The following is a 22554-nucleotide window of genomic DNA, read 5'->3' as shown; positions in this document are numbered from 1 at the left end:
CAGTGCTTTCTCGCTTGCCAGCAGTTTCTGCACTGACAGGGAGCTCCAGATCCAAGCAGTTGGGACACCAGACAAAGGGGAAGCAGTGCACAGCAACCCCAGAATCCCCAGAGGAGCAGAATTCTCAGCCGCAAAGAGAGAACAAAATACTTTTTTCCACCTTAAAAAGAAGACAGCCTGAAAAATAGACTCAGGTAGAGAAGGGATGAAAGGAAGAAATTAGTTATTAGATGTCTAAAATATTTGGTTGAACTAAAGTTCCTTAGTAGGGCTCTAATAAATAACAGGAGAAGAAGCACTGAAAGAATGAGAAAGCTGGCAAGCACTCACAATCTCTTTCAAGTAAGAAGTGGTACTTTTTTTTTTTTTAGTTTCTAATTATGTATAATTATCTTAAATGTAGAGAGAAGGGCATGAAAATCAATTGCGGATGATCAAAAACAGATGAAGTTTTAAGTAACAGTGCTGAGTTTTAACAATAGATGTGAGATGCATAGCTTTAGTGCCAAGTGACTTGAATTGTATGATAAATTGGGCTTCAGTCAATAAAATGTTTTTTTCCGTGTACATCAAATGGAAAAAATGTGTGTTCTGAATAAAGTCCATATAATGACCATATTACTCCATGATTATGCATATTACTCCATGATTATCTTATTTATTTATTTATCTTCTCCCCTTATTGGCGTCCCTAGCTTACCCCTATTGTATTATTAGTATGTTTATGGTTATCTATTCTCAGTGTTCTTTTGTACTATTTTTACATTCTTATTGGTTAATCTATATCTATTGTTATTTGCACCCTTCCCTTTTTGCCTTGTTTGCTGTATTTCTCTTAGTTCTTTGTAAACCGATATGATGTACCTACGAATGTCGTTACAGAAAAGTTGTTAAATAAAAATAAATAAATAAATTATGCTGTACAAATATCGGTGTGATTGGGTGTTGGGGATAATTCTTGAACATTCTTAATAGCCATGGTCAAAGAGATGGTGTATTGAACCAATGGGGTCATCAGACCTCTCTGTGGACAAGGAAACTCTTCTCTAGGGAAGTTAATATAGCGTAGGTACAGCTATAGGATACACTCACTCGCTTCATAAAGAGGTAGAGAACTGATGTAATGAGCTCAGACTACTCCATGGTTTGTGGTTCCAAAATCAAGACTATTTACAACAAGAGATTATTTGCAACAGTGCCATCCACAAATAAACTTCAGACATTTTTAGATACGTTTTGCTGTATATCAAGGATAGTAGCAAACACATTACTATCATAAGGCTTCTTTTGTTAGGTAGGCTGAACCAGGTAAATTTATAGGCTCATAAGCCCTTCATAGAGCTTACTACTGAGTTCCTGTTTTCATGAGCTGATTAGTAGCAATACAAATAAAGTCCCACAAATGGCCAGGAGATTCCAGCATTAGAGGTCTGTCCTGATTTGAATGTTAGTTAGTCACAGTTACCACCAGGCATGAAAGCAGAAAAACTCCTGGAATGAGATAGTTCTTAAAGGATGCTCTGCATCTTCCTCCTAGGGCCCACAGGCCAGTCTAAAAGATGACTGTGAAAGCTAGGATCTTCTATGATGATACAGGAGCTTCAACAGAGAGATGTTAGCTCTTGGGCTTCCTCTTGTATACTGTTCAGGGAGTTAGAAAATGGGACCCCTAGATGTCCCTACCCATACACAAAAGGAGTTTCTCACAATAACCTTTTGAGGGCTTTTAAGATACAATGGTCAGTTCATGAGGCAGGGATCCAGCTTATATAGCAGCACTTGATTTTACTGCACAGAGCCATATTAGAATCTTAATGATTTAAAATTGATACATTCATAAGAGGGTACATAGGTATGTTGCTCTTGGGGATGTGCTAACCTCTTTATGAAGAGATTTGCCACCTGATTTGACCAGCCTGTGAAAAATCCATGGATTTATCAAATGAATTCAATGAAACTCTTTAAAATCAAAAGCCACAAATATGGGAAAAACCCACTGGAATTGCACAAAGTCTAAAACAGATTAAAGGAAATCCACCCAAACTTTCCTCAGATTGACAAATCAATTTTCAAGTTCTTAAAGCCTACTTCAAATTTATCATAGATCCACAGGGAATAAATTAACATTTTTTTCAGAAGATCTTGGATTAATCCATATTTTCTGTCATATTTTAAAACCTGCTTGATTGTTGTTCACCCTCATATAGCTTGTTCATAACTTGGTCCTAGAATTATGAAAATGCAATAATTTTCACATGAATAACATCCGTGATAAGGAAAAGGGGCATGGCTATGATAATTTCAGAGTTACTGCAATGTGCAAGAGAAAAAGAGAGAGAAACTTTATAAGAGGCATGCTTTATAAGGCTTTTCTAGCAGTCAACTATTTATATCACTATAAGACGACCAGCTAGTATCTCAAGGTGAGGTTTTGGTGGTGGTGTTGGGTTTTGGGGCCAATTTTCCATGCAGAGTGAGACAAATGAACAGCACAGTAGACCTCAGTGAAGATTTGATAGAGATGTGAATCGGAACCGGAATTGGTTCCGATTCCGGTTCCGATTCACATGTGGGTTTTTTTTCATCGGGCCCGATCGTGGTTTTGTTTATCGGCTGCGCCCGAGCAGATAAACAAAAAACCCACCCTGACCCTTTAAAACTAATACCTTAGCTTCCCCCACCCTCCAAACCCCCCAAAAAACTTTTTACAGGTACCTGGTGGTCCAGTGGGGGTCCCTGGAGCGATCTCCCACTCCCGGGCCGTCGGCTGCCACTAATCAAAATGGCGCCGATGGACCACCAGGGGCTTTTGGCAAGTCTTGGGGGACCTTCCTGACCCCCACAAGACTTGCCAAAAGTCCAGTGGGGGTCCGGGAGCGACCTCCTGCACTCAGACCGTCGGCTGCCAGTATTCAAAATGGCGCCGATAGCCTTTGCCCTTACTATGTCACAGGGGCTACCGGTACCATTGGCCATCCCCTGTCACATGGTAGGAGCACAAGATAGCGTCAGCCATCCAGTGCTCATACCATGTGACAGGGTCCAGCCAATGGCACGGATACCCTGTCACATGGTAAGGGCAAAGGGCCATCGGCGCCATTTTGATTAGTGGCAGCCGACGGCCCGGGAGCAGGAGATCACTCCAGGGACCCCCACTGGACCACCAGGTACCTGTAAAAAGTTTTTTGGGGGGTCGGGAGGGTGAGGGAAGCTAAGGGATTAGTTTTAAAGGGTCGGGGTGGGTTTAGGGGTTATTTTTGTGTGCCGTTTTTCCTGCCCTCCCCCAAAACTATAAGAGAACCCCCACGATCAATATCGTGGGGTTTTCCTATCGTTTTGGGGGAGCCCCTGATTTCTGACGATTTTGAAAATATCGTCCGATATTTTCAATCGTCCGAAGCCCGATTCACATCCCTAAGATTTGATATAATTTGAAGAGAGGAAAGTCAGACTAATATGAGATTACTTCAGTTTTCTCTTGCCCTTGCTTAATAGTACCCTGATAATCCATCAATCTAGGGTGAGAAAACTTTGTAGAAATCTCATCTTTGTGTGACATTCCTCATGCCAAATCAGATCAAATCTTCACCAAGGGCTACTGTGCTGTTCGTACATTTCACTCTGCATGTAAAATTGGCCCCAAAACCCAACACCACCACCATAGCTTCACCTCAAGTTACTAGCTGACCTGCCTATAGTGATATCAATAGTTGACTACTATATGTGCCACCATAAAGGCTCTCTCTCTCCCCCTCCCCCTCCCCACCCCAACACCAGGAAAAAAGATGTAGTTATTTCTGGCATTAAGCATGTATATTACACTATCGCATACTGCAATAATGCCCCTCATTTTCATTGATCCCCCCAGACCCCTCCCAAATCCCAGCTCTTTGAATAAATTTGCATTCATGTTGCAATAACTATCACCTGCGTTAACGCCATAGCACATTTTGATAAATGACTTGTTAGTGCAATTCTGGTCAATGCGTCTCCAAAAGATATAGTTGCACTGGAGAAGGTACAGAGAAGGGTGGTCAAAATGATATAGGATGGAACGGCTCCCCTATAAGGAAAGGCTGAAGAGGTTATGGCTGTTCAGCTTGGAGAAGAGATGACTGAGGGGGGGATATAATAGAGGTGTATAATATCTTGAGGACTAGAATGGGTAAATGTGAATCAGTTATTTACTCTTTCAGATAACAGGACTAGGGGGCAATCCAAGAAGTTAGCAAGTAGAACATTTAAAACAAATCAGAAAAATGATTCTTCATTCAACACCCAATTAAGCTCTGGATTTCATTATTGGAGGATGTGGTTAGGGCAGTTAGTGCAGCTGGGTTTAAAAAGGTTTGGATACGTTCCTGGAGGAGAAGTCCATAAACTGCTATTAATCAAATTGACTTAGAAAATAGCCACTGCAATTACTAGCATTAATGACATGGTATCTATTTAATGTTTGAATACTTGTAAGGTATTTTTAACCTGGATTGGCCACTGTTGGAAACTGGATTCTGGGCTTGATGGATCCTCGGTCTGACCCAGTATGGCGGCAACTTATGTTCTTATGTTAGCAGACCTGTGCCAGAATTCTTTGTAACACAATGAGCACTTGATAAGGCACTGACCAATTAATAACACAGCTTTAACAATGTTTGACATCAAAATATGCACTAGTTACACTGGAATTTTACCTGAGATAGTTGAACAAATAGAAAAATAGATTATATTTTGTAAAGTAAAAATACATTTCCCTTGGGTCCAAGACATTTTGTAGATGCAGTAGCGGACTTTAAGGTGTCTATCAAAACTCTGGTAAAGGAAAAAATATATATGTTAGTTACTTATATCATCATCAAAATCATATCTTGTACGATCTGGTGATCTGAATTGGAAACCTTTATACAAATTGATTTTGTGTTTTACTAAGGTTAACAAATAGATTAATAATAATATCAATTCATTTCATTTTTTTGTGAAAAATTACAATCACATGTTTTTCTTCTGTTTTCGAGTAGCAGTATGCAAAAAAGCTAATTTTTACTATTAAATCTAAAATTATATTGTTCTAAATATATATAATCCTAATAAAATGGTACACAAATGTTATTTTGTATATCACTGTAAATAAGTTACTTTGTTATTTTAATAGTTATGACTATCGCTGTCATTCATGATTTTGTTTGTGGCAGCTTAATGCAAAATAAACTCTACCTATTATAAGATTTAACAATTTACTTCTAAAGTGACTATACACTAGAGTTTTGAAGAATAAATCCGGATAGTATTATTAAATAGGTATTATAAGGCCTGATGAATATGACAAACATTTAAACACATTCCATACCTTCTGATTCTGCTTTAAGCAACTAAGCACAAAAATGCAGGCTTTATTATGAATAGCAGCAAAAACAACTTCTTTAGCTGATTAACTTGTAGCCTCTGAACTCTCAGCTCAGCAAAAAACATCACTAAAACCACATGCAGATCATGGCTCTCAGCGTGGCTGGGCAAATAACTTCAGATTCAATAATGATTCATCTGATGCATGCTGTGACTATCGCTGTACTTTCTAGGGCTTTATTTTCCATTCTATGATAATACTCTATGTATGGAGAAGCACTTCCGTTCAAGACTTCATTACTTGTAAGACTTGGACTTGTTAAAGAAATTGCGAAAAGAATTAGCTTAAAACTAAATAAAAAAATAAGAGATAAAGCAGAACTATTGCTCCCTGACAGTAGAAAAAACAAAACATACATGAGGTGGCACATTTTGTCTTCTGTCACCGCTAGGTATTATCAGTGTGTCCCAGCCAACTTCTAAGCCACATGGACACTAAAACCCCTTTTCTGGAAGTGATTCAATTCCTATTCCCTCACTCAGGTGGATTTTCCAATTGTTTTCCTCCCTCCTCCCAACCAACCGAAGAACTTCATTGCTACCGGTAGTGCTGCTGTTCTCACGTGTGGGGGCTGAAGGATCCTGTGGACCCTGCCCTCACAGCCTCTGGTTCCTGCAAAGAAGCACTGAAGGGGGAGGAATGCTTCAGTGCCTGTGAGTGTGGCACCCCGGGCTCACTCTGTCCCTGGACATATACTGCCTTATGAGAATACCGAACAGGAGCTCTGAGGTTGTAGGGGGTGGCAAAAGGGAAGGAAAAAAAAATCAGAGGCCCTGCCCGAGGGAGGGAGTGAGAATCAAATCTGACTGGAGATTGTAAGGGAGGAAAGAAATGGAAATTAACTCAGATTGGTAGTTGTGGGTGAAGGAACTGGAGGAAGGAATGGAACTCAAATTCTCTGAACTCCTGCAAGGGTAGCAGGAGGCAGGGACTTTGCTGCCCTAGGCACAGGCCTGGTAGGCCTACACAAAACTCAGTCCTTGAGCCCATAGCATCACAGTATAATTTGTTTTCTAGCTTTGGTTTTCATAAATTCAAAATCACTGATTTTATTACCAATCTAAGTACCTTTTATCTTGGGTGGAATATGAATTTTAATGCTGCATATTTTCTATTATTTTCAAAATAAAATTATGATTTCTCTATTTTATACTGAGGTTACATTGTAAACTCTGTGTTTAAAAATAGTGAGCCAGATATTCAAAATGGTTAACAGGCGTCACTTAGCCATATACTTTAAGTGGTTAGCCAACTAATATAAGATTTTATCTGGCCAAGACAGGGGCAGGGAATGGTTGGATTAGGAAGGAGTAGAGTTGGCCAGATAAATAAACCTATAAATATTCTCTACTACTAATTATATAAGAGGTTGTGATTTAGAAACATTTTTGGGGATAACAATACACTTTACCACAGATTGTGAAATTTTAAGAATAAAATTTTGTATTACTGTTCTGTTAGTGGTTATTGCTATTAATTTGAGGAAATAGCAAATGTTTGTTGCTGCGTTAGTGCAGATAAATTAACTGGCTAATTTGATATTCAGAGTTAGCTGGCTGACTTACTGGCCAACTCTGGTCTGGCCAAAGGGCTGTCTTAAAGTTAGCCAGGTATATTCATCAGCTAGCTAGCAGAGCTACACGAAGGCTGAAAATGGAACTCAGTGTAAACATTCTTATAGATATTTTTTCAATAGACATATGAATATATGACTCTGTAACTCAAAATATGGCTATAAAATCATGGCTTTTATTTTACAAAAATAAAAACCCAACTGCATTGCTAAACCTCTAACTCTAAATAACCCTGCCCCCCCCCCCCCAAACTAAACTTTATAGATGATATTAAAATATGTTTAAATGCATACAATTAATGCATCAGAAACCAACTTCTGTATAATATCAGTGGTGCAAAAATATGAACCAATATGAGAATGCATTTCTGATGGTTTTAGAACTGTGAGTTCTAAACTGTTGTGGGTAGTCAATATAACGTCACAGGCTGGAATTTCTAGTTAACAATTTCAGTAGATGTGCATGATAGGCCCTGCCCTCTAAATAACCTTTAAAATTCTCCAACAGTATTATCATATTGTGAAGACTTAGAGCTGGACTAGGGTAATTTACTGGTAACCTTGGCTCTTGATATCCAGATTCACAGCCCTGCTTAGCTTTGTTCTTCATCACATCAGCAAAGAACAGATTTTGGCATGGCAAACCCACATCACACTGAATAAGAGATCTTGATCAGGAAAACAAATGGCAAGCAGCTGGTCTCTGGATTACAGATTGTGAATCACTCAAACCATCTATGGCTGAGACAAGACCTAATCTGTTAGCTGTTGGTAAAAGTCTATTGTGAATAATGGTTGTGTGATTAACTAACGAGTAGCAGATGTATGTTTGATTAAATTTCCACTCATTTTTTCTCTTGTTTTAAATGCTTCCAGTTCCGATTTGGTGGCGATGGTGAGAAGGGACCAGTTGTTTCAGCTCAGGAAGCTCAAGCACAGGCCATCCTTCAGCAGGCTAGGGTAAGTCATCATTTCTGAACTATTTAAAAGTGAAAAATTGTCATTTCACTATTCTGAAGATCACTGTTCTTTGTAAAGGTGCTGTGATATCTCAATATGTTTTTATGTTTGGTGTTCTGCATCCACAGTATATGGCTATAATTTTTTAATTAGTTGAGTTATTTAGTATAGCCTTGCATGGCTTCTTCCAGGCCATTTTGGGAAGAAAAATGGTTAAAGGGGAAGGAGATGGGTTAATAACTGACTTCTGATAAAGTCTTGACAAGGCAAATAAGCAGCAAGAAGAGGTAGAGCCTTTGGCATTGCAGTTCTAGACCTTGATGAGCAGATCCTTAGCACATTGGACAGACATAGGGTCAGTATCTGTGTAGTTTCAAAACACTCCAAATTCAGAGTAATAAAACTCGATGCACAATGGGCTTCAAATGCCCAACCAAATGCAAGATAATTTATTAATTTTATTTAAAAATGTCTTGATTTCTGCTTATGTTAGTGCAGCCATTCTAAGCGGATTACATAATAAACAGGAACATACTTGGTAGTGTACATCTTAATAAGTGCTATGTTTTTGTTCTTTACTGTTTTATAGATTGCTATGAGAGGTCCACCTGGCCCAATGGGTCTTACTGGACGATCAGGTCCAGTGGTATGTAAAACAAATTATTTTGAATTTTTAAATTATAAGCATGTATAATTTATACTACAATAAGTATATCATACTTATTTTGATGGCACTTCTCTACTGAGTTATATGGCAGGGCACTATCTGCTATACTTTTTTATGTATAGCATTGAACATATTATCCTCACTACAGACTTTGCAAAGCACAGAAATTGCCCTAAGTGTAGGTAAACATAGACTAAGTTATTGTATTGTTATGTTTGTCTTTAGCAAAGTATACACTTTCTTCTAAAAACAGTAGAGGCCCAAAATTATATATCACACACATGTAGCATAATATAGAGTGATGAATCACCTGTCTAGCCCTTCTGATATTTCTCTCTTTGGTTGATACAACTTGGAAGAATCTACATTTTCAGTAAACAACCCAATGGTGCGCTAAAAGCTGTAATTATCTCTTTGACTTTGGAAAATAATACAGGTTCTTGCCAAAATGAACATAGACACAGTCTAAGACTGTAGGAAGTTTGTATAGAGCTATGTCTGAGAATGCTAAGTTAATTATGCTCTTTATGTACAATCACACCATTTTACTGAATTAATTTGTCTATAGATTTAGTCTACATTTTTGCAAACATAAGTTAATGACTGACTACTTGCGGAAATTTTTGAGGAGACTAAATTGCACATTAAACTTTAAAATTGCACAGAAACTCCAGTTTTAACCTTAGGGATTAAATAGTCATGGAGTAAAGCTGCACTCACTACAGTAGTGTTTCTTAATCCTTTTTATTTCATGGCACATGTTCAAGTTTGCTCAATCCTTATGGCACATTGAACCAAATTTTGCATAAGCTGTGTAGTAAGAGAGTCATGTATGTGTGAAATATACTTTCCCCCTTCCCCCAGTAAAATAACACTGAGTACATGTACATGTTTGAATGATAACTTTATCTGTACACTGTTTAACACGCTGCAAAACAGTATGGATATACTGAAGCCACAGCAAAACAGATTATACTTACAATCTGAATAACATTGCAGCACTACAAAACAATAAGAACCAATGATTTCTTGAGGAGACCAGCCCTCATAATTTGCCAACAAGCCAAACAGTACTAGATAACTATCCCAGACATGGCCATAAAAGCGGTCCGGGTTCAAGGCCTAATTATCCATGCAGACTATAACAACGGCCCTAGTACTGTGATCAATGAAAAAGCGGCTGCAATAAGGGATCCGCTGCCAGCTCAATCACTTCCTGCCATTGAAACAATGAACAATGTTCCATATGCAGCAAGTCTGTAAGTGCTGCAGAATCAGAAAATGCAAAATGTCTGCTGGAACCTGTGGGAGGGAGCGCTAGGAAGTGCTCCCGATTCCGGGAAGATGTGTGCCCTTGGACCACAATGCAACTGCAGATAGGAGCTCCATGGAAGTGCTGCAGCAGGCAAGACATGTCCAAGCATAGGAGGAGCAGACTGACCACCGCCCTGACCTCCGCTGAACCTGCACGCACCAGTAGAGATGCAGCAACGCAATGCTGGTCTCTGGGGTAGCCCTCCGGCCACTCGATAGCCTTTTCAGACCTGCCACTAGGGAGCGGCAGATGCAGCAGGATGGACAGACGATGGTACTGGAACTAGGAACAAGACAGGGCCTTGGATATGGACTAGGCTTGAAGACTTGAACAATGCTTGGAACTTGGAACTCAGATGAGATGAGGACACTTGGAACTTGAAACTCAGTGTTGTGTTCATCGGTTTCAGACGGATTCGACCTCTGTGCCTCACCATTCTTCCTTCTCTCTCCTCAAGCCTTGGGAAGATGGCTGCTGCCGCGTCTTCATGCTGTTTGCCATGATTTTCCTGAGGGCCTCCTAGGACACACACCACCCACATCTTTATCCATGTCATGGCGGGAACCTCGGGGGCATTCCCTCTGAGTGACATCATGATATTTAGCCTGCCCTTCATTTGCTAACAAACTGAGGGCCTCATTTACAAATATCACATTAAGGGGCGTTTTCCATGCAAATGTGGCTTTTTTCATGCAGTGGGGAAACGTTGTGTGACGCGATGTGCGAATACATTTTCTGCAAATATCGCAGCACACGAAGTTTCCCCACCTGCGTGATAAAACACCCAAAGCATCATGAGAGAGACAGAGAGAGAGAGAGAGAGAGACTGAGACTGAGAGAGAGAGACTGAGAGAGACTGAGACTTACTTGCTATTATGTCTTCTCCCTAGACAGCTATTTGTATCCCTATGAGAGGCTCACCTAGTAACTCGAGGTGGGGATTAGGTATGCGTGTAGGGGGTTGGGGGCCACTTTCACATTCAACATGAGACGTACAAACAGAACAGTGGTCTCTTGTGAAGATTTGCTGGCCTTCGGAGTGAGGAAACTCACTCCAAGATGAGATTTGGGCAATGTTCTCTCAAACTAGCTTGTTGTTGCCCTCGTGAACAACCTTTACCGGCCTCTAGCGCACAATGTATCGCGAATGAAAGGGTTGTAGCTATTGGCCGTGTTAGGAGTCGCGCTAACACTGTGGCTGTTTCACCGCACACGATAACTTTACATATGCTCCGCCCCATGAATAAAAAATTTGCAAATCGCGTTAACGGCTGTTAGCGCGATTTGCGAACTTATCTCCTGCGGTAACTCCTTGGAAAATGACCCCCTGAGTTAGCAAAGATTGGTTTGCCTCCAGTCTAAGCTGCTGTGCCACTTCCTAGCTGCTGTGGGAAGCTTTCTCTCTGCCCTTTGGGGTAATTGATCGCTAACCTGGGTACCCACTCCTCGGGGGCCCTTATGCTCTCTTACATGTACCTATTTGGGATATTGGGTACTCACTCCTCGAGGGCCTGCTCTTCCTACTCTGGTGCCTTACTGATCTACTTCTGCCTGCCAGGATCTTCGTCAATACAGCTATCTACTTCAGTGAGTAACTAACCTTATCAGTCTGTCTCACCTTCAGCTTCAGTGCTCAGAGTCTACATCCGGGACTTTCCTCTACTCCCTTGCACTGCCTACCATCTACTGGAGTGTGGGACTGGTCTCCTCTGCTGAGGACCCCTGGACTACTTCTACTGGGTTACCTCACTGCTGCCTCTCCCTAGGCAGTACCAGCAAGCTGTATAATAAATACAAATACTCTGTGTCTGCATGTATAGAGTCTAGCCTAGTACTGCGGTTCCTCATGGGGCTCCTCCCCTTGGGAGTGTCCATCACCACAGTAACCAAGAATCCACCTCAACACCTTGAAACCACAGCACTCAGAAGAGACGAGGACACTTGGAACTTGGAAGGACTCGGACAAGGACCTGTAACTTGTAACTCGGATGGGACAAGACAAGGATTCTTGGAAGGAGTGAGGTCGAGGACTCAGGATACTCGGAGGCTTAGACAGGCACTGCCCCTCAGGGCACCCTACACAGCCGACATGGGCTGTTGCGGACCACGTGGAGAGTGGAACAAGCACAAGACTGAGGCTCAGGATGAAGGAGGAATCCAGGCAGAGCTTGAAGACAGGTCCTTCCAGAAGAGGACTCCAGCCACCAGAAACGGACACCGGCTTGATACGGATTTACAACCAGGGAAGGTCAGCTGGAGACAAGGTCCGGGGCAAAGAAAGCTGAGCCCGGAGCTAGGAACTGATGGTACTTCAGGATCAGGATTGATCAAAGATCATCATGATTGAGGCTTGGAACTTAGAACATCAAAATCAAGACTTGGAACTCTGGACATCAAGGTCAGGACTTGGAACTCGGAGACTCTGAACATCAGGACTGGACTGAAAGGCATCGGATACGAAAGGACATTGGTACGTCAGGACATCAGGACATCTGGACATCTAAGGTATCTGGACATCAGGAACCTCTAGAGAGGAGGACTACAATGACATCTGGAACATGATGGACAACGACATCAAAGGACGGAGACATCTGGACGTCTGGAGACAAGGAGAGCTGGACATCAGGAAACATGGAGACATCAGGACATCTGGAAACGAGAGGACGGGATCCGTCAAGAGACCAGGACATGGAACGAAGATCAAGACTAGGGTTCAGGAACCATGTACGAAGACAAGGACTATCAATGAGGAACAGAGTGCCGTGAAGAGGGATCATGGAGGACTTCTGGAATGAAGAGCTGGAACTCAAGATCCAGGAGAGTTCAGACTCCATGAACAACTCCTTGCGAAGGCGAAGAGGAACTGAAAGCTGAGCTCTTTTATAGGGCAGAAGAGGAATGCCCGGGAGGACATCACATGGAGGAGCCAGGAGGACTGCCAACCACTGGCCCTTTAAATCAGGAGAGGAGGCATGGCCTCGCACCTAAGGAGGTAGGAAGCAGGACCCTGGAAAGCGGCGCTGCTGAGAATAGGAGCTGAAGCAGGGCCCAGCTGTAAGGGCGGCTTCCTGCCGCAGAAGAGAAGCCTGAAGATGGCAGTTCTCCTGGCGCTGGAAGAGGGAGAACGACGGCGGCCTCTGGGCTGAGAAGAGGAGCAACAATGGCGGCACTTCCTGCCACGAGAACGGTGCTGACATCAGCGTCTCCCTGCTGCGAAGACTGAGGACTACAGGGCGGCCTCCAGGACACGAGGAACAGTGACGGCGGCCTCCTGGCTGCAAGGGAGAGCACCGTGCAGAAGCTGGACATGGGCGGTCTCCGAACCATGAGGGAACAGCAGACGACATTGGGGGCTGACTGGCAGAAGAGAAGGAAGGTGAGAGGCTGCTTGTGGGCTTGTTCTCACAAGCAGAACAGTAACAGCGTCAAGTCCATGGCTGCAAAAGCATGCGATTAGCTTAATGCTACATGCAAGACGTTGCGACTGTCCACTCCACTATGTCCCAGCTCCCTGGTAATGACTCTTCATTTGCCAAGAAGCTTCCTCCAACACAGGAGAAAACCCCCCATAATTAGGTGCTGCAGCCCAACTGCAAAACCAGCAATTCTAACATCATGAATGTCATTCAGGAATGTATCCAAGCTGATGTATGACAGTCTGGGCAGAACAGACTGGGACAACTTCTTCAATGAGTTTTGTGCTTAAGGCTTGAGCCTTGCAACACTGGCACAAATCTACACATCCATTTTTTTCAGCTTTCTTCTAGAGGTGCAGATGCCAAAGAGGGCTGTGCAGGCCATGTGTGGGCCTAATAAATGCGTTGGGTGGTGCACAGAGCCCTCTGGACTCTGCCCCCATGACATGGTCTCCCTTTGGCAGCCCTGCTCCTCACCCCCCACACCTCCTCCTGCCTCCATACATCCCTCTAGATGCTGGGTGATCCCTCCCACCCCAGGCTGTGCCCACGTTCCTCTTAGGCTTGTCATCACGAGGGGGGTCTCACTTCTACTGCCTCCCCATTCCTTCCACCAGCAGGAAAAGAGTAGTGCTTTTTATCTGTGTCCCCCCTCATTCTGCCGGCTTCAGTGTAAACGTGTGGAAGCAGCCAATCCAGCAAAATTACAGGATCCCACACAATCGAATATCAAATTAATACTGGTAGAGGCAATGCAGACAAGTAAGAAGTTGTGCTCTTCTCCTGCCAGTGAGAAGGAGAGAGACAAAGCAATACATACAGCACCTGAACGCAATGTGCTTTGAAGTGCCTGAACAGCAGAATCTAAATCAGAAAATAAAGAGATAAACACCAAAGTTCCAGTGGGTGAATCTGTGACTCTTGTTCCCTGGACTGCTAGTAGTGAGTGAGCAGTTCATTTTGGTGGGTGGCAGGAAGTCTGGTGTCCTGTTTCCAGTATGTAAAATTGTAGTAATCTACTCTCAAAATATACCTAGAAGTACATTCCTTAAGTTTTATTACCATTAAATATTTTGGGGCTCAATACAAACGAAAATGTGCCAACTACATACACAATAGTTAAAGAGAGAAAAATGCCTCCATGCAGGTGGGAATGTCCTGAATGAATTATACAGAAAAAGACAAAATTAACCCAGAAACTCCAACTATTCCAAACCTGTAAATTCTATGTGGGAGAAATGGGCAGGGCCTTTGATCTGTGCATTTTATACTGATAAATTAATCAATATTCTCTGTTATGCAATGAGTTTCCAACCTTTGATGCCTCTGGCTTGCCTTTAGGCTCAGTTTTGTGTTTTTTTTCTTATTCACTGGTCTTCTCTCTGTTCCTTTTTTTGTGGGGGTTTCTTTCTTTTTCTCTTTGCTGCCCTCTTTCCTTCTTCTTTGTAGTTTTCCTTCAGAGTGGATATCTTCATACTTTCTCTTCCTTCGGTCTTTTCTGCTCTTTTCTGGATGCAGTCCTTTTTCTCATTCTTCCTCAACATTCTCCACCATTTCCAGTCTGCACAGCTCTTTCTTCAGCTGGGCCCAAGTTAACTCATTATAACAATGAAATGACTCCCAAAAGTTACCAAAACTCGTCATAGATGTAAGCAGATTCTAATACAATGTATTGCAGATCAGACATGGTAATTATTTTCAACAATTAGGTTGTGAAGACTGGCAATTGCATATATTGTACATTATTAGAACTACATGTACATTACCTTAACTACTAACTTTGAATATATTAAATTCCTTCTATGCTGTGCTATCATGTGAATCCAGATGAAAGGTTGTTCAGACAAGAAACCACCAGGAGGCTCCAGAAATCAAAATACAGTTATTTATGCTTGGAATGAATAATCTAGCATAGATATTCTGCCAATACATTAGTTAACTGAAACTGATTGAACTGAAAATGGATGAAGAAAGAGAACTCACTTTCAAACAATTTTTTTTCCTTAAATAAAAGGAAGAACCTTTAAAAAAAAAAAAAAATAGACCTTTGATTGCTTCACACAAGAAAACTATTTTAATTATCTAGATGACTATCACCACACTCAGTTTTAACAAACTTTTGAGTCAGACAAAACAAGTTTAAACTATATTGGTCTTCAGATGTATTAATGAGTGAAATGCCTATCAAAATATATTTTTGCTGATTATTTCTTTTCAAAGCTAACATTTCATCTTTTGCAAGAATACTCCAAATTTTCTTTTTAGAAATCAGCAACATAAACACAGTTATTCAGAACTCGAGCAGTCAGGATAAATGGGTACCCACCCCCCAAAGCGGATGGAGTGAAATAAGGCTGCAGTTTATTAACCGTAATCATCAGCTTGTTAACACGAGTAAAGCACGAACCCAAACACTGATACTCAACAAATGTCCCAAGACCCCCCCCCCCCCAACTACCATGGTAGCCACCTGCCACAGCCCACCGGTGACAGCTTAATGCCGCCCTGGCTTTCTTCATCATCTGGCCCACCCAGCCACCTGCGAAAGCCTCTCCGTCATGACCCAACAGTAGAGGTCCCATGCAGTCTAGTCAGTGCCCTACTGACTGACTGTCTGCAGGTAAACCTGGGCCTCACACTCCATCTACAGCCGTCTCACCCATCCTTTATCTATAACCCCAACTTAACATTTAAACACCCTCTAAAAGGGATTGGATTACCACCATTGGGACATAGCAACACAATGAATAAGAGAAGAAACAACAAAAAGGGAGGGAGAGAAAGAAAAAGCAGGTGACTTCAGATGAGCAGTGAGAGGGAACAGCTCCAGCGGGACCACTGAAATTCCTACCCATCTACCCTCGCAGTGCAAGCTAATCAAAATTAAAAACTGCACCACGAGGACAGACAAGCAAGGGAGGGCACAGGCCGAGGAGAAAAGGGGGTGGGGGGAGTGACAAAGGGTAGCAATTGGCAAGGCACCCACCTGACGCCAAGTTACAAATGGCTTGGGGAGACAACTCCCTGGCCTGAATTTAATTCAGTGGCTCTCAACCTCGTCATCAGGACACAGCTAGCCAGTCAGGTTTTCAGGATCTCCACAATGAATATGCATGAGAGAGATTTGTATTCACTGCTTCCACTGTGTGCAAATCTGTCTCATACATATTCATTGTGGAGATCCTGAAAATCTGACTGGCTAGCTGTGTCCCAACGACTGGGTTGAGAACCCTTGTATTGATTGATTTCTGTAAAGCATCCTGTGTGCATTGTCGGTTAAGATGTTCACTTTTTTTTGCTCTTTGCAAAGCCGTAGCCAGGCAATGTGGCACCTATAGCCAAGAGAAAAACTGCTCCCTCGCCCATTATACAACACATAACACCATGAGCTGGGAAACTTTGTTAAATGTTTGTACAGTAATGCCCATGGCCAGTGCAAGGGTATTAGGTGCCCTAGAAAACCATACAGCCTTGTACCCCAACTTCATCACACCCTCCTCACACACAATTAAAAATTATGCACTTATGATAACAGATTTTACATGAAAAATGACATTGAAAGCATAGTCTTCAGAGGTAAAAATCTCACTTACAATATGTATATTATATTTAGATGTACTGCTGTGGTGCCAACAAGAAAATCATGCAAAAAAGCAAGAGAGACTTGGAACTCATATGATATTAAGCCTACTGTAATGCATCTTGAGCATGGGCATGACCTTCAGAGAGCCACAAAAAACAGAATTACAATGCAATTATCTTTCTGTATCAAAACAGCACTCAACAGCAACAACTCTACCTATGAAAGTTAACGCTGCAAATATTACACAGGCCTAAAACACCAATATACCCCCGACCCTATTAGGAAAACAGAACAAGCCAAGTTGCTTTAGATCTCTACATACAAACTACACACTATTGGAATACCTTACTCAAAGTCACACATGCAGAACGCAGATAGAACCTCAAATACAGAATAAAGAGACCATACCATAAAAATAGAAATGTACAGGCAAAAACTGAACTGGAAACCACAACAAGACAAATTCTATAGGAACTGCAATAATGGAAAAACAGATGCATTACCATTTCTCATAAAACAAAATTAGTAAAACCATACCAATAAAAAGAATAATTCAAAACGAATGAATATAGAATAGCATTCAATAATTAACAAGTCACATATATTTTTCCAGACAACAATAAAATATTTCAAATAACACCCAATAATTAGAACAAATTTGGATTTTAGATTGACATGGATTAGCAGGCAGAGAAGAAGTTGGGTCAGTTTCCCACACACATGCTCGCTCACTCTCTCTCTCCCACATGAATACACACATGCATGCTTTCTCTCACTTTCATTCTCCCACCCACATGTTCTCCCTCTCCCTCATACACATGCATACTTGCTCTCTCACTCTCCCACACAATGCTCTCACACCATTGCTCCTACCATGTGACAGGGGCCGACCATTGGCACCAGTAGCCCCTGTGACATAGTGAAGGAAAAGGGCCATTGGCGTCATTTTGATTACTGGCAGCTGATGGCCCTTTGCTCTTACTATGTCACAGGGGCTACCGGTGCCATTGGTAGCCCCCTATGACATAGTAAGGGCAAAGGGCCATCGGCACCATTTTGATTACTGGCAGCCGATGACCCAAGTGCAGGAAATCACTCCCGGACCCCCGCTGGACCACCAGGGACTTTTGGCAAGTCTTTGGGGGGGGGGGGGGTCAGGAGGTTGGGGGGTTGTAGTTAATTAAATTTAAAAGGTTGGGATGGGTTTTCTATTTGTTGTTCCAACTTTAATGGAAAACGAATACCGAATGCAACTAATGGACAAATCGGGTTTCCCCCTATGAAAACGGATGCAACGGATTTGGGTCCCGGCGCAACAAATACCAAACAGCAACATATCTTTTCCCTCTGCACATCCCTATCTTCTATGTTTGGTTGCACCCTGATGCCAATGCCTATGACTGGAAAAGCAGCGTGGCTCCACCGGAATCATCAGGGTGGCCAGCGGGCCACACTGTTTTCCCACTTACTGAGGCCCTTCATGGCAGCGGCACCTATGGCTGTGGCCATATTGGCCATAGGCATGCTATGGCTCCAGCTCTTTGCATTTTAGGTCTTGGTTCATCCAAATACATTTGACCTCTAAAGGACAAATAGCAGAAACATGGTGAATAGAAACTGTCATAAAAGCAGTGGTCATATTTTTGTCAAAAATAAAATATTTAGATCAACCCAAAAAAGATATTTGGTGCATCAAGAAGGAGATGTCTTTATATGCAGAGATTCAGAGCTGCAATGCTTTCATAGGGTGCAATTTTTAATTGCAGTTCATAGGTATTTTCCTACTAGAAATGTTTCTAAGTCATAAATATGGGTGAATGAAGCTCTTAGTTGTTTACCTAAGAATATAAGATATGCCATATTTGTTCAGGCAAAGGCCAATTCAGTCCAGCATGGCCAATCTTCTCGATTGCTGGTCCCAACCTTTGGAACAGCCTGCCATCGGACCTTCGACTAGAGCGCTCCTCCCAACAATTAAAAAAAAAAGCGCTAAAAACTTGGCTTCCCAGAATAACACCCCCTTCCCCCTTCTCACCCTACCTAAGCCCTTGTAATGTCCCATTATCTGCTCATTTACTTTGTCTGCTCTCCCACCACCTTGTATATATTCCCTTTGCATATGGCATTGCAATAAAACATGTTCCTCGAAGTCTCTTTCCTCACCCTTTACCTCAAATATATGCATTGTAATATATTAAGTTATTACCCCTCCAAGTTTTTCTCATCCTGTTCTTTGTATAATGTTTCAAGTTCTCTGTAAACCGATATGATGTACCCACGAATACCGGTCTAAAAAAAGCATTTAAATAAATAATCAATAAATCTGGGTCACAAGTATCTGACATATGCCAAAAAGTGATCTATTTCTTAATGATGACTTTCCCAAGCCTACCTGGCTAATAATTATTTATGGACTATTTCCTCCTTGAACTTGTCTAAACCTCTTTTAAACCTTGCTGTGGTAGTTGCATTGACCATGTCCTCTGGCAACAGATTTCACAGCTTGATTGTGCATTGGGTAAAAAAATATTTTCTATGATTTTATATATTTCAAAAAATGTATATACCACATGCCCAGTAACTATAATAAAAGCAATTTACAAATTAACATACATAACAAAACCCATAAAACAGATAGAAAATATACCACAAAAAAACAATTTATTGCTTATCCACCCCTAACCAATTTCCCCTAAAAAAGTGTTTTAAATCTGCTAGTTGTCAGTTTAATGACATGTCCCCTTGTTTTAATCTATATTGAAAGAGTTAATAACCATTCCCTATTTACCATTTCCATCACACTCATGATTTTATGAACTATCAGAACCTCTCTGTCATTTCTTTTCCCAGCTGAAGAGCCCTAACCTATTTAGCTTTTCTTCATAAGTGAGTGCTTCAATTCTCTCTATTATTTTTGTTGACAAATTTGCAATTTATTAATTAATAGACGCATATGTTAATACTTAGCAATAATTAGAAACACAAATGCCTGGGTTAAGTACATAATGCCACCCATTGCTTGAATATTTGTTTTGTTCCTTTTTGAAAACATTTTAAGGTGAATTTTCAAAGAGTTGGGGCATAAAATTCAGTATATACACATGTAAATAGCAAATACTCATGAAGATCTTATAAACTTCAAACATACACAAATAAGTAATGGTATAGGAGTAAATTTACGTATGTAAAAAAGATGCTGTTAGGTTTGGTGGCTTGTGGGGTCGTTTTGCAAACTGCTGCACTCACCCCGGAGGAACCATCCACTGACATAGCAGGGATGCCGTCCTCATGGTCTCTTCTGAAGGGGAACCCCGAAGATGTTGACAGGTTCATGGTGGTGAGGATGCTGCCCAACACCATGCTCACCTCCTTCCACACATACGCCCCTATGATTTCACTCTTATTGGTCCCGCACTAGGAATACTCTCCACCGGCACCCTCAGATAACATCATGCAACTAGATTTCGAAACCCAGCCACAACAAATGCAGTTTGCTCAGCAACGGTCTCTTGCATTCCGGTGTAGTGCATTTTGTTCCTCCTGTGTTCCTGGTTCCTGCTTCGTCCATTCATCCTTACCTTGTCTTCCAGTCCAGGCTCATCCAGCCTTGTCTTCCAGCCCAGTCCATTTTCCTTGTCCCCCCTCAGTGTCTCCTGTGTGTCTAAGTCTGCCTGTTATTTCAGATCTTGACCTCTTACTTGGACATGACCATGATCTTGATCTCCTGCCTGGATCCAACTATGATTGCTTGCTGCCTGGATCTGAGTCCTTACCTTGACCCGATTATTCTTGTTCACTGTCTGCCTTGACTTCGGCCCTCCTCTGACTTCCATAAGCCTGCGGTCTACTCTGTCTCTGGGTTGTCTCTGAACCCTAACTACCACTTCTGCCCTAGGGACCCTCCTAAGTCCTGCTGGCTGCCAGAATCCAAGGGCTCAATATGCACAGGAGGTGGCTGGTAAAGGTGAAGCTTGAGACTGTCCCGCTACAGGGAACTTTCACTAGTTGCCAGCACAGGCCTTGGGTGCTTGCCTTCAAAGCTGCATCAACTATGCTACAGCACTAAGGGCTCACACAACCCCTATCCCTTATAGGTTACTAAGGCCATGAGTTTGGTGGACTAGAACCCCAGCTTCAACAGCAGTAGGATCAGCTGAATACCATGTCTGGCTATCTTCAGGGCATTATGGCCCATCTTGCTTCTGTGCCTGCTCCAGCACCTGTCCTCCAACCTACCATGTTCCACTTGCTTTCACCTCTGAGGTATGATAGGGATTCTAGACACTGTAGAGACTTTCGTAACCAGTGTTGGATGTAATTTGAGCTGCAAGTATCATTATTTCTGACAGACTAAGTCAAGATAATCTACATTCTTTCCCTGCTGGGTGGCACTGCTTAAAGTTGTGACAAGTCCTTGATGAGCTCAGTCACACAATTTCCAAGTTTTCTGAACTCCTGCAGATTAGGCATGGCTCCTGGTCCAAGGGTGTTGCATCTGTCGCTGCTCGACGCCCTCGCTCCACACTCTTTACCTCTGTAGCGACTCCCTCCGGGTCTGATGGACAGTTAGCTGCCGCGGCGTCTTCTTGCTGTCTCCTGGCATCCCCGGACCGGCACGACACTGTGGATCCGCCATGTTCCTGATGACATAGGGCGCGCGTGCGCACTCTGATTGTACCAGCAAGGGCGCGAACCTCGGGGACATCCCCCTGAGATGAGGTCATCTGCTTCCAATATAAAAGGTCTTAGTATTCGCTAACGAATCGAGTTAGCAAGGGGGATTGCTTTGGCTTTACTCCCAAGCTACTCTGCCTCCTCAGACTTACCAGGGTACCCGCTCCGCGGGGGCCTCGCTCTCTTTTCTTTATTTCAGATTGCAGATAGGAACCGGTACTCGCTCCTCGAGGGCCCATGTTCCTGAACACTCTGAAGATTATCTACTGCCTGGAAGCTATCACAGATACAGACATTTGTGAGTTATCATCGCTCTCTCAGAGCTTTCCCTGGAACCAGGTACTCGCTCCTCGAGGGCCTAACCCTTTCCAGCTACTGAGCCTCCTAAAGGCCTTATGTGAGTTTTGTCATCCAGTTCTGGCTATGAACACAGCATACCCTGTCTACTCACTATCTTTAGTTTCTCTGCAGCTCAGCAACCCTGGGATCGCTGTTCCAGTACTTGAGGGACTTCAGCCAGGCCGGGCATATCAGCTCACTACTGCCACCTCTGGTGGTTCTACTAACCTAATAAAAGAATTATCTGTGTCTGTCTCCATTCCCAAGCCTAGGCGGTGGTCCCTCTCAGGATATCCTCCTGGGGGCGTAGTCATCTGCCATCAGCCCAAGGATCCACCTATTTACATTCCTCTACAGCTGAGTGCCCTCTCCAAGCACTCTGCTGGTAACAGATTGCTACCCCTTCTCCATCAGGAGTCTTCAGCAACAGATTCATAACAGATTGCTACTCCACAATCTAAACCCTAACAGATTGTTTACTACTCCCTCTATAGGAGCTGAGCATATCAGATTGCTAACTCCTCCTTCCATAGGAGCAGATTCATTACAGATTGCTAACTCCTCGGTTCTTGAGGAGTTAATCATAACACAGGATCTCAGACAATAAGAAGCAGAGGTGGCATACA

At 42.5% G+C, this 22554-nt stretch overlaps 1 protein-coding gene across 1 annotated transcript in view; it reads left to right on the top strand.

Moving 5' to 3' along the window:
• Positions 1 to 22554, top strand: part of COL11A1 (collagen type XI alpha 1 chain) — a 623839-nt gene that overhangs the window by 245368 nt on the left and 355917 nt on the right. The window contains 2 exon segments of the mRNA XM_029618381.1: positions 7851 to 7934; positions 8524 to 8580. Coding sequence (XP_029474241.1) covers positions 7851 to 7934; positions 8524 to 8580 — 141 coding nt within the window.

This window comes from Rhinatrema bivittatum, chromosome 10 (assembly GCF_901001135.1).
Source record: "Rhinatrema bivittatum chromosome 10, aRhiBiv1.1, whole genome shotgun sequence".
In the NCBI taxonomy this organism is placed as follows: domain Eukaryota; kingdom Metazoa; phylum Chordata; class Amphibia; order Gymnophiona; family Rhinatrematidae; genus Rhinatrema; species Rhinatrema bivittatum.
This window is presented reverse-complemented; position numbering and strand designations above follow the sequence as displayed.